Below are 12,358 nucleotides of genomic sequence, written 5' to 3'. Positions count from 1 at the left end.
TGGGACTCGCACGGGTACGTGCGGAGCGGATCCTCCCCGATCGCAGCCTGAGGCCCCGCTCCCGATCGCCGAGAAGAATTTCTGCACACAGTTGTGGAGAGGTTCGGGTTATTTCAAATGCTGCGGGGCAACGAATCGCACACGTGGGCTTTTGGGCTCAGGAGCAGCACCAAAATCAGGCAGTGCAGCTCCTTGTGCACACTCTGCTCAGCAAACACCGGCGGGCAGTTTCAGCACCCCAGTGTCTGTGCTGGCACTGTGTTGTCCCGTGCTGAGGGCGTTGAGCCTCCCTGACAAAGAGCCTTATTCAAGCAAGAAACACTGGCCCTGTAGCACCAGGGAGACAGCTGAGAACAGGAAAAAATGTTATAGCCCCCAACTTGATGCAGGAAAGGGACTGCCATACCTGGTATATGGAGAAGGAGAAGGGTTGTCTTTTTCATCTACCATTAATTTCTGTCTGTTGATGAGCACTGTAGAGTGAAAGATATAGGTAAAAACTAAGATCAAAAAAGAGTCTTCGCAAACAAGGAATAAAAACCTTGTTGTGTGGCAGCCTACTAGTGTCCTGGCAGTCTAAAAATTTGATTTCAGAGTCTAGAAATAGTTGTGTTGTTCAGCAAGGCCTGCTGTAGCTTTCAGCACAGGTGAGGATCTTACGCCAGGAAGAACAGAACTGCTCTACAGATGGTAAGTAAATCTGAAAGAAGACTATTGGCAGCAATCACACTTTTGATGTTCAAAGGGTTTTAAACAAAATACAAGTCTCTGGGCATTTGCTATAGTCAAATAATGTCTAGATGACGGGGAGGTTCAAAGTAAAAATAATGTGGCAGAGAGCTGTGTATCTGGTTTAGTTTAATTCCAACTGAGCCTTGCACACTGATGTGGAAACTGAAGTAAAGAAGGGGTAGGTTGTTCAAAAACACATGCAAATGAATGGAGTGTTTTCCTATTAAATTTCCTTTTATCAGTGGAGGGGAGTTTTCTTGGATCTAGTGAAGTAAGATAGCACCAGTGAAATAAGTGCTATAAAAATTTTGTTTTCTGTGTTGCCAGAAAAATCGCAATACTATTTGATGCCAAACACAGCACAAAAACCCAACAAAAACACCCAATTGAGAGGTCCTTCTTATCATTAAAAAGAGCTGAATTCCTTCCAGCTTCTGCTAAAACTCTCCTAAGTGGAATACCAGGCCACATGTCCACTTCTCTTCTTGCAGGTGGGGAACTACTTGCGCATGTTTCGGGGCTCCCTGTACAAGAGGTACCCCTCGCTCTGGAGGCGCCTGGCCACGGTGGAAGAAAGGAAGAAGATTGTGGCCTCTTCACATGGTGAGAAGATGAGTAAACATTCCCAGTAATGATTATCGAAAATTTTTGCCTTGAAAAACTGTTCCTGGCAATTCAGAAGCTTGTGCACCTTGAGGGCTGTGTGAATCACTTGAGATTGCCCCAGTGATGGAGCACCCTGCAGCCGTGTGGCACTGGCTCAGCCTGGCAACAAATAGCACCTGATCAAAAGTGTTCTGAAATGGAAACATCCATCATGGCTACATTGATCACAAAGCAAAAGCCACATCTCCAAATCAATACAATATTTCAGAAGAGATTTTCTGTAGACTAAGAGGGGCGTCTTTTCCTCTCTCAAATAGGCAGGAGTGTTGTAAGGATGCCCCATTGTGCATCTTTGCTGAACTTTGCTTCTTGCAGGGACTGGATGTTTGTGCCTGCCAGAATTTGTGGTGTGTTGCTACTGCTACAGGGAGAATATTGGTATTGGTTTTGTTGAGGGACTAATAGCAAGCAGTTAAATTTCTTAGCGATATGACTTTTTGTATGTTCTGTAAAGTATAATAAAAAGAATGGTTTACTCTGGGCTTATGTCTCTTTCCTCCAAGTATCCTGCTGACCTCTTGCTTTCTTTTTCTCCCAACAGAAAATCAGCGGTCTCACAGTCCCCGAAGATGTAAGTCTCATCTGTGTGTTGTTCTTAGCCGTGCTAGAGGAAGAATGTCCTCTGTGACCTTTGGTGCTATTGCAATAATATTAATGTCTAATCCTCTTCCTCTGATCTCTGTCTGATCCCATGCCTAACTCTCCTTTCTCAGAACCTCAGCAGGACCCTCCAGTGCAGATGGTCTCTGTCATTCAGCAAGAGCTGTCCTGAGCTCTCTCCCCCTTTCCCAGATCTTTGACAGCTTTTCTATCAATCCTTGCGTTGCTATTTCTGACCTTTAAGTCCACTGAGCACTGATTGTTTTCTGGGCCGTGTAAATATCTACAAGGTGAAGCCCAAAGGACACTTGTATCTCTGTGCTACTCCCTCCTGCAGTGACAGAGAGTTTGTCACTATGTAGCCTGTTAAAGCTACAGTGCTATGTAGCCTTTTTCCCTGTTAATTATTGCCATCTTTCCTGGTGATAGATCATGGCTACACAACGTTAGCCACCAGTGTGACGCTGCTGAAGGCCTCTGAAGTGGAAGAGATCTTGGATGGAAATGATGAGAAGTACAAGGCAGTGTCTATCAGCACAGAACCTCCTACCTACCTCAGGTAACCAGTGCTGGTGAGGCTGAGCTCAGAACGGAGCTGTCTGGAAGGTGTCAGCTGGGCAGGAAGCACGAGGAGTTGCAGAAGCCCAGGCTGTTGTGCAGGGCTTGTTTGCCAGTCTGCATTCAGTATTTGCAGTGCTGGGCAAATGGGGATCTCCAGAGTGTAAGGACTGGGTTACTGCCCATATAAAACAGGAAGAAAAATCTAAGTGTTTGTTGATACAACTTCTTTTGCAATTACTGCATTCCATCTGTAACAGATGTTTTACAGAATGCTCTCTGCACATACTGCCTTTTGGAGACCTTGCATTTCTCAGCAGTCCTTTTGTAAAGTATAGACAGAAAATCCAAATATGAATCTAGTATTTATAAAGGTGCACCTGGATTCATATCTGATGGATATTTGTGAGCTGGAGAATGGCCTTCCGAGAGGCTGGTGTGGAACATGAGTTCCTGGTGGAACAGCAATGTTGATGGTCCCAGAGTAAAATAGCAGGAACTCGTAATAGCACTTGACGTTTAAAATGACACCATTCCTTAAGTAGCAGCAGTGGTGCTGAGGGCCTGCAGGTTAACATCCAGTCTCCTTCAGAGAACAGAAAGCAAAGAGGAACAACCAGTGGGTGCCAACCCTGCCCAACAGCTCTCATCACCTGGACGCCGTGCCGTGCTCAACAACCATCAACAGGAACCGCATGGGCAGGGACAAGAAGAGAACATTCCCTCTGTGGTGAGACAGCTTCCTGCTTCTGGAAAGTGGGAATAGTTACCAAAATGACATGCTGCCAGGGTAGTACTGATGGGTTCATGTAATGTTGTGATTCATCCCCAGCTGACAAAAGACCTGCAGGTCATTAACTTGGAGGTTCTTGGTTAAATTGTGTGTCCTGAGGCTCTGTTGTAGTAGCCATGCATGGCTCAGAGTGGAGGCTTTCCTTTTGTCAGGAAAATGGTTCATTCTTTTCCTGATGAGTTCCTTCCACTTCCTGCTGATTTGCTGAGCAGTTGTCATTTGAGAAGCCTGCAGACCCTCTTTGTGAAGGACAGGCTGCTTCTCATTGATATGTACCAGTAACTTTGATCTAGTTTGTTTAGTGGAAAATGCTGCTGAAGCTCATGACTAATGTTTTTTCCATTATTAAACTTAAGGCAACCAAGATAAATGTAATCCTAGAAAACTTGCTTGTTTTATTTGCAGGTGTGTGTTATGATAGATGTAATAGAAGGTGATAAACTGGAATTAGTTGCCACAGCCCTGTAAGCTTGCCTTGGGGAGTCTGTCTATAGACAGGTCGGGGAGTTGGAGTGTGGGGATTGCTTCCAGCAAATGTTGCCTTCCCTCTGTGGATGCCAGATGTGTCATGTGCTCGTTGCATCTACTGTGTTGTTGCTCTCCACTTTAGCTTTGATGACCATGACCCAGCAGTGATCCATGAGAATGCATCCCAGCCAGAGGTTCTGGTTCCAATCAGGCTTGATATGGAAATTGATGGGCAGAAACTCCGAGATGCATTTACGTGGAACATGAATGGTATGTAGCAAGGAGAGTTTCCTGAGGCTGGAGAGATAAAGTTGTGTCCATCACCAAATGTCCTTGCCCCATATAGACAAAGCTTTAAAGCTCTCCCACTCTGGAGTGTATTCAGTGCTTGCATCTCTTGGCAAATGCTCTGCCACTTCCATGGGTTGCAGTCATTCCTGGACACATGTAGTCTGAAGAGTTTAACTGGCAGATTTTCCAAGCCAGTTCATCAGCTCAGTGGTCTGAGAGTACTCTTAGCTGAGGTTAATGGCTGTGGCTTCTGTAGCCACACTCTCTGGATACCATGGAGCAGGTAAAGAAGGCTGTAAGTCCCTGTATCAGTGTGTCTGCCCTGACAGACCTGGTACAAAACACCCTTTTAAAAGCAAAAGGTAATGCACTTGGGATTCCCTTTGTCACCTTGCCCTGTGGGATTTTGTGTGTTCTCTAAGAGGCAGACATTAATTTCTAAGGAAGTTTACAGTGTTCATTCTTGTTCTGTAACAGAAAAACTGATGACCCCAGAAATGTTCTCCGAGATTCTTTGTGATGACCTGGATTTGAATCCTCTGACCTTTGTCCCTGCCATTGCATCTGCCATCCGACAGCAGATCGAGTCGTACCCGACTGACAGCATCCTAGAGGATCAGTCAGACCAACGAGTTATTATTAAGGTAACACAGGAAGGCAGTGGAATGAGAGCTGAACCATTTGGGTTTCTCCAGCTATGCTGGGGGACTAAGAGTACAAAAGCTTCCCTCAGAGCAAAGGAGCTCTTAATTCCAGTCCTCCAACCAGATTCCCCTTTGTCCTTTGTATTGGGAACAGAACTAAGGTGACAGATGATTAAACACCCGTATGCCCAGCCTCTGAGATGGTGAAATAGTTCAGTTTTAACTGAACTTCATCTTCCTTTGGAAGAGCTGAACCTTGGTGAGCAGTGCTGAGTTGTCTTCATGCTACTGAAATGAAGAATTCAGTTAAGGAACTCTGCAGATGAGCTAGGAGTTACTGCTCTGTTCTCTTCAGCCTCTGCCTCATCAGTTCAATCACCTTGGACAAACCTTTGTGAAAGTGGAAACAAATAACCTGTGTCTTCCCTTATCTCCAGCTGAACATCCATGTAGGAAACATCTCCCTTGTAGACCAGTTTGAGTGGGACATGTCAGAGAAGGAGAACTCCCCAGAGAAGTTTGCCTTGAAGCTGTGCTCAGAGCTTGGCCTGGGCGGGGAGTTTGTCACGACTATTGCCTACAGCATCCGGGGACAGCTGAGCTGGCACCAGAAGACCTATGCCTTCAGGTACTGAGCTGCCAGCTCCTTGTCTGGCTCTGGGGGGTGTTTGTACTTCATGGGCATTTGCATCAATGCAGCTGAAAACAGCTGACCTGATTAGGAAGGCTGTGTTTGAAATTAGTCCTTATGGCTTGCACCCATTCTGTCCATCTTAACAATTTTTTTGAGCTTATGCCTAAATATCTTTTCCTGATGGGTGTAATACATTTCAGGACCAAGTATTGATGAAATGTCTGCTTCTGTTGACAGAATTAATTAACAGGGATAGTCCCTCTTCTATTGTAAAGTCATGATGAGCCCCAGATACATTTTTTATTCTGTTGGCTTTGCCTAACTTGGGCCATCCACTGTTTCAAGCTTTGGTTGTTTGAACTTGGACTGATGAAAACTGTACCTCTCTACCCAGGCTGATATCAGAGGTGGGTTGATAACAGGCCCTTCTCACAGCTGGAATGCAGCATTGTCAGGTTTCATTAGTCAGCCTTGTAATTTGTCTCCTAAATGGCTTCCAGTTGTGCTGTGCAGCGTTCTGTGGTGAGTTCCTGCACTGATGTTATCCACAGCACAGTGCTGAGTCTGCAGCTGTAACAGTCCTTTAATGTACACTCTGAGGGTTTGTGACCTTGGGTCACGGTGACAGTCAATGAAGTTTAAGAGTTCAGCAAATGCTGTATTTGCAGAGGAGGGAATGGTACTGTTGACACCAGTTTTGTAGGGGTCAATTCAAGCAAGCAGCCCAGGGAAACGTGCCCAGCCCTACCCTACCTCAGGCAGAGGACAGGGAGTAGTTGGAGTGGGAGTAAGCAGAGAGGAGCTGGAGACTGTGGGGAAGCTGGCTGCTGCCATGAGCTCTGCTCCTTCTTCCTGCTCCATCCAAAAGTTTCCTGTCTGGTCAGCCTTCTGTGAGAAGTAGACTCTGATCTGCTCTGGCCTAGTTGCTCTTGCACTGGCCTCACTCTGCTTCCTCTAGGTGTAGTTTTATCCTGCCAGTCTTTCACAGCAACTGCCTGGTTCTAAAGTGATCCCCAGAGTAATTCATATTAGAAAATGGAAAGAGACCCTTTGGCACATGTGAATTAAGCTCTGAATTAAATTGTTAGATTGTGTATTCATCCTGCTGATATCCCTTGGAAGGTGGGAGGTGCCTTCTACCTTTCCCTCCACAACCTTGGACTGATACTTGCAGTTTTGGCTTGGGACTACATCCTGCAACAACAACAACAACAAAGCAGTGGGGTGGGCATTCCTCAGAAGTGATGGGAACTTGCAGGGTGGTAGATGAGAACCTGACCCATGTTGTGCTGCAGCACTGTCTGCATTGTGGCCTGCAGTGAAGTGTCTGTCCCTCCTGCCTGTGCATCTCCATGTACTGCAATATCCAAGACAGTAATCTATGGGTTGACTCTTGGGAGTGGGGTTCATTTCTCCCTTTGCTTCTGCTCAGTTGCTGGAACTTGCAGCAAGTGAAGATTTAGTCAGTACTGCCCAGGCTCATGTTAATGCCAGCTTCACTATTGTTTCCAAAAACATATGTTGGGCCAATCACCAAAGGGTGATTGCTCTTAGGGGTAGTTCAAACAGGCAGATTTCAGGCCTTCTTTACACTGTGGCAGTATTGCAAGAGGGAGAACAAAAAACTAAAAAAGGAACCCCACCAGAACAAAGTACATAGACATGAGCTGTTCAGAGAGAAAAAACCACCTAATTGAAACCTCATTTATTTTTGTCATAGTACAAACATGTCCTCCTCTCTTCCCTTTTTTCTTCTAGCAAAGGAGTACTTTTGAAACCTTACAGTGATTAATAATATTTGGGTTCTGTGGTTGGTTAGTTCCTGAATTTCCAAACCACAGGAGTGGTGGTTGCTCCAAAATCATTCCGTTGATGTAAGGAAAGGGTCTGCTTTAGATGTATCAAAAGAACTTTAATATCTCAAGGGATTGGGGATTTTGAGAAATCATGTGCCTCTTAATCATCTGAGGGAGAGGTAAAACTGTCTTTCAGTTGATGAAAGCCAGGGCACTTTTCTCAGCTGGGCTGCTCTGTACAAAACAAGGAGAGCCTGAAGTCCAGTGGCAGGCAGGACGGGAGGCACACAGGTGACTGCTGCCTGTGGGATTTTCAGGAGCATCCACTGTGATGTTCCCTCCTGTGTGCTGAGTGTTTCTGGTGGCAGCACACAGCACCTCACAGCCAGTTTTGCCTTTGACACCTGAGTGATGGCACAGGTTCTCCCACACACCAAAGCCACGTGCCTGAGGAGTCACCTTTCCAAAAGATGATGTCTCCCTGCTTTGGGGTGTGCCCCTGACACTGCTGCCTGAGGCCAGGAGCCTGAGCAGAGGCAGTGCCTTGCTCTCCTGGGATCCCTGCAGCTGACAGTGCCCTTCAGCCCTTCTGGCAGCAGCACTTTCCTCCTCATCAGGAAAAAACAATGGAGGAGGAGATGTCTTAGTGTAGAGGTTGGGAGATGAGGAAGGATTTTTCAGTTTCTTTCTGATTCTTTGCTAAAGAAATGTGGTATCTGAGTTGCCTTGCAGTTAGGATATGCATGAGTCCAGCTTTCCATCCCCTATTTAATTCAGTGAATGCTCAGTGTTATGCATAGGGAGGTAGAGATCATGCTATCACTAACAAAATCCCAGTTAATATCTAATTTTGCCTGGAATGTGTGGCATTCTAGGACTAAGACGAAATTCCTGGGTTTAAGTGTTGTTTAGTGGATGACAGCAGTACTGGAAGTAGATTTGATTAAAGCTTCCTCCCTGGTTCAGATACCAAAGGCCCTGGATTAATTTTTCGTGGTCGAATTACTTTGAAGACATGTTATTTTAGATTATTAGCTTTGATGCAGATGTTGTGTGTTCCCATGATGATTAGCATCTTTCCTGAGGGAATGAGAGTGCTGAAATCCTGTGTAGGGGTGCACGTCCCTGGGGAGGGGGCCGGATGTGTGTGCACACCTGTCCCAGGGCTCCTCTCTCACACACCCTTCTGCAGCTCAGGCTGAGCCACTTGGGAGAATTCAAAGCAAACATTTACATTCCGAGGCTCCTCTATATTTATGCTGGGCTTCCGGCTCCACTGTCAATATTTGGGAAGCTACTCTTGGTCAATTCCTGTTGACTTTTACTGAAAAGCAGCTAGTGAAGCAGTAAATATTTTGTGCATGTGATAATACAGCTGGTCAGGGCAGAGGAATCTCTGAGGAATAGATCTTGTGATTTGGGGCACAGCCTGGTGTTTTGTTGCTTGTTAGCCACAGCAGGTCCTAAAAGACTGCTCTTTGCAGTGTCAGGCTCCCAGGAAAGGCAGAGTTTTGCCAGGGAAGAACTGTCAGGGGTGAGCTAGGCAAATTACTGCTAGGAAGTGAGAGCTGCAGCACAGCCAGGCTGGACAGGGAGCCCTGGGAACACTCCCAGCTCCTGGGCTGCGCTGGGAAAAGTGCTCCCAAGACTGACGGCCTGGGAGGAGCTGTGCCTTTTGGGGTTGAACCCTGCCAGCCAGGGATGTGACAGCCTGTGTGGGAAAGAACTGCAGGTCCAGCACAAATCCCTCTGCAGTGGTGGCTGGAGATGGGTGTAGCTGCTTTCCCAGGAACTTCAGTTCCACAAGGGTGTAACCAGGAGCCTGTGGTGAGCTTCAGGGACCCAGACTGTACTAAGCAGAGCAAAGAAGGAATGCTGAAGCCCGAGACACTGTAAATGATGCTCTGGTGGCCCAGGGGGGTGCTCTGGGCCCACTGATGATGTTGCTTTGTTGCCCTGTGCCCTGCCCTGCAGCGAGAACCCTTTGCCCACCGTGGAGATCGCAATCCGCAACACGGGGGACGCTGACCAGTGGTGCCCTCTCCTGGAAACCCTCACAGACGCTGAGATGGAGAAGAAGATCAGAGACCAGGACAGGAACACAAGGTACTGCTTTGGACAGTTCTCTTGGCCTGTCCCTTGGACAGAAGCTCCAAGCTTTGATGTTTGTCTTTCCCTACTGAGAGCTAACTGGCAGGATGTCAGCCTTGCTCACTACAGAAGCTTTAGCTTCAGGATATTTAGCTGTCATCACCTTCCTCCATTGAAATGTCTGCTCTACCATCTGTTTGCAGGAAGTTTACTTTTTTTTTAACTCATTTTTTTTTCTTTTTCCTGGGCTCTCTTCTTGTCCAGGGAAGTTGTTTGTATAAGAAGCCATGACTCAAACATTGGAGTTGCATGCACTGTCATGCTCCCTAGAATCCTGCCACAAAGCTTCCTTTTATGTAGTGTAAAGTTCAATTTGGTGTAGCCATGTGCAAGCTCCCAGCTCTAGCCTGAGTGATGCCAACCTGTTTGCCAGCACGGGGAGCACTGTGTGGTTCCAGGAGAAGCTCTGCCCACCCAAGACCTGCAAAGTGATGTTAGACAAGCAGTTGAGAGCTTGCACCTACTGGATGAAATTCTTCCTGGCAGATAGGAAGGATTGGCTAGTATCTCTCCAAAAGATACATCGTGGAAACAGTAAATATACTGGCTCAGCTCTTTCCCAGGATGTTTTTTTAACTGCTGATTAACAGTAGCACAGTCATTTTGTGTATCAGCTGTGGCTGACTGAACAGTTTACAGTAGCACTTGGCTCAATCCAAGTTAATGAGAAAAAGTGCCCTAACAGCTGCTAATGAAAACAGTGTCTTTGCCTTATCAGGGGCACTCTCAGGTGACTGAAGAGTTCTCTCTAGGAATAAACCTGTCTACAAAGCTGACAAAGCTGTGCAGCCTCCCCAGAAGCATTGTTTTTGGTCAGACCTCCCATGTCTGTAACATGCACTTACTGTACCTCTCTCTCTCCCTCAGGCGCATGAGACGTTTGGCCAATACTGCTCCAGCCTGGTAACCTTCCTGTTGTGACACTGGTGCTTTTCCTACAGACTTTATCCCTATTCCTCTCCCTAAATGGATCTAGAATTGGCAGGGGTCTTTCTGTCTCTGAAGGGGACACACATTCCACTTGCCACGAGTTCCCAGTACTGCTGACTTCTGCCCCCCCTCCACCCCAGTGCCACGTGCCCAGAACGCTGAGTGAGCAGCATGACCTAGCTGGGACTTGTGGCAGGTGTTGGAGCCCTTACATACCTGTGTGTGGACAGTGTAAAGATTCTTTTCTATAGGTGCAACATGCACTCCTAGGACAACTTTTTAAATAAAAGGAATGCATACAACGTAGGTTGAGTTCAGTCAGTTTGCATGAACAGTGAATCTCACCATGTTTTGTGCTATTCTGAGCAGTCCCAGGGCCTAATATTAATGCTTTTGGGTATGGTGCTGAACACTCACATGCATTCACTTTTCCTGAGTGCTTTACTTCAACAGGTACAACAGTCCAAAACCTTTTGGTGCAGGGGAAAGTGAGGAGGAGATTTAGAACTAGAAGCAGCAAACACTCTATGGATTGGTCTGTTACCAGACTTGGCAGTCTGTAATGACCTCAGGGAGGTATTCAGCTGGTTTACTCAACAAGGTAGAACAGTTTAACTGAAATCACAGACTTAAGAGTCATTTCTGTCAGATGTCAGCCTGGTGTGTGGTCATCCCTGTTTTTTGTGAAGAGTGCATCTGGAAAACAGCACAGTCTCTGCAGTGGTAGAGCAGGCAAAGCCTCTAGTTCCTGAGACTGAAGCTTCTCTGCAGCCATTGCCTTTGCTGTGGTCACTGTTAGTCAGCACTGCCAGCTGCACTGCATAGAGCACTCAAAGCAAAGTGGGTGCCATGAATGCCCTTAGCACTGCAGTGTCAGGATTTTGCAACCAAAGAAACAACCTGTCTTTCTCTGGGGAGTTTAAAAACAAAATCCACTGAAGTGAGATTTAAAGAAAAATCCAAGCTTGCTTACCAACTAATTAGAATCTGTCTTGCTGTTGAGGTACCCCATCTCTTTGATAGAGTTCCTACCATTCACTGCCAGAACTGATGAGTCTTGCAAGCAAGGCAGATTTTGCTGGCAGCCTGACAGTTATGTTCAGGCCTTTATGATAAAGCCATAGGTTTTATGATCCTTGCTGATCCACCCACCCTGCTAGCACAGTCAAAAAACACTTTCTGGCCTTAATTTATCATGTTTAGACTTGAGTAATAACAGAGACAGTTCTGATTCCTGGGTGGGAGGGAACTTTTTCCAGATGTTAGTCTGCAGAAACTGAAAACTTGCAATTTAGTAATAATATTATTCAGTCTTATCCTAGGCTCCTGTTCCAGAGTGGTACTCCATGTATTACTTCATATTAGAGAGGTTAAAAGGTTATTTGAGCAAGGAAGACAAACCCTGGGATTGCTGCTGTATCTTAGCCTCCCATGTAAAACATGTTTTGGCTCATGGGCATAAAAACTCTGAGCCTTCCTGAGAACACTTCAGCCTTCCTTTGTTATATGACTGGGGACTTCTGCCAGCAGCCTCTTCAGGGAATTTGACTAAAATAAGTGTGAAACTGCTGTAGCCTTAAATTAGCATCTGTGGTGCAGTTTTTTTTATTGCTGTGAAGTTTGTGATTACTAATCCTCAAGTTCACAATGAGGTGCAGGCACACAAGGATTGCAGCACCTCTCTGCTTCTCAAGGCCAGAGAGACTGTACAAATTGTTCCTCAGAGCAGCCAGGGACAAAGCAGGACAGTTGAGAAAGATGGGAACTTCAGCCAGCTTTCTTAATGTAGCATTAGGACTATTGGGGAACAGCCAGGATCAGCTTTCTTGCTCTGCAGTCACAATTCCTTGGGTTAATCTGGTACCCCACCTAAAAGCATGGCCCAACTGTTACATTTCAAAGCCCCATCTCAGGCAATTTACAACAGCATCTGGAGACTTCAAAGACAAACTCCTCCTAGGGACTGAAACCCCAGCTCTGTTATCGTTACCCTTAGTGCCACTGTATCTTCTAGAACAAATTACCACCTGTACAGGCCTCAGCCTCTTTGCAGAGGGAAGCATAAGTGCAGCAAGAGGTTGTTCAAATCAGGTCT

The 12,358-nt window shown here is 46.2% G+C and overlaps 1 protein-coding gene across 1 annotated transcript; it reads left to right on the top strand.

The window, feature by feature from the left end:
* Positions 1 to 671: 671 nt before the first annotated feature.
* SMARCB1 (SWI/SNF related, matrix associated, actin dependent regulator of chromatin, subfamily b, member 1) lies at positions 672 to 10,566 on the top strand. Its single transcript, XM_041420350.1, has 10 exons — positions 672 to 690; positions 1,224 to 1,335; positions 1,940 to 1,969; positions 2,428 to 2,557; positions 3,149 to 3,286; positions 3,960 to 4,087; positions 4,586 to 4,752; positions 5,190 to 5,380; positions 9,157 to 9,288; positions 10,201 to 10,566. The coding sequence occupies exons 1-10, from the start codon at positions 688 to 690 to the stop codon at positions 10,238 to 10,240; spliced, it is 1,071 nt and encodes a 356-aa protein (XP_041276284.1). The 5' UTR covers positions 672 to 687; the 3' UTR covers positions 10,241 to 10,566.
* The last annotated feature ends 1,792 nt before the right edge of the window (positions 10,567 to 12,358 follow it).

This window comes from Onychostruthus taczanowskii, unplaced genomic scaffold, assembly GCF_017590055.1.
Source record: "Onychostruthus taczanowskii isolate IOZ18803 unplaced genomic scaffold, ASM1759005v1 scaffold64, whole genome shotgun sequence".
In the NCBI taxonomy this organism is placed as follows: Eukaryota; Metazoa; Chordata; class Aves; order Passeriformes; family Passeridae; genus Onychostruthus; species Onychostruthus taczanowskii.
The sequence above is the reverse complement of the archived record's forward strand: the minus strand, read 5'-3'. Positions and strand labels throughout refer to the sequence as shown.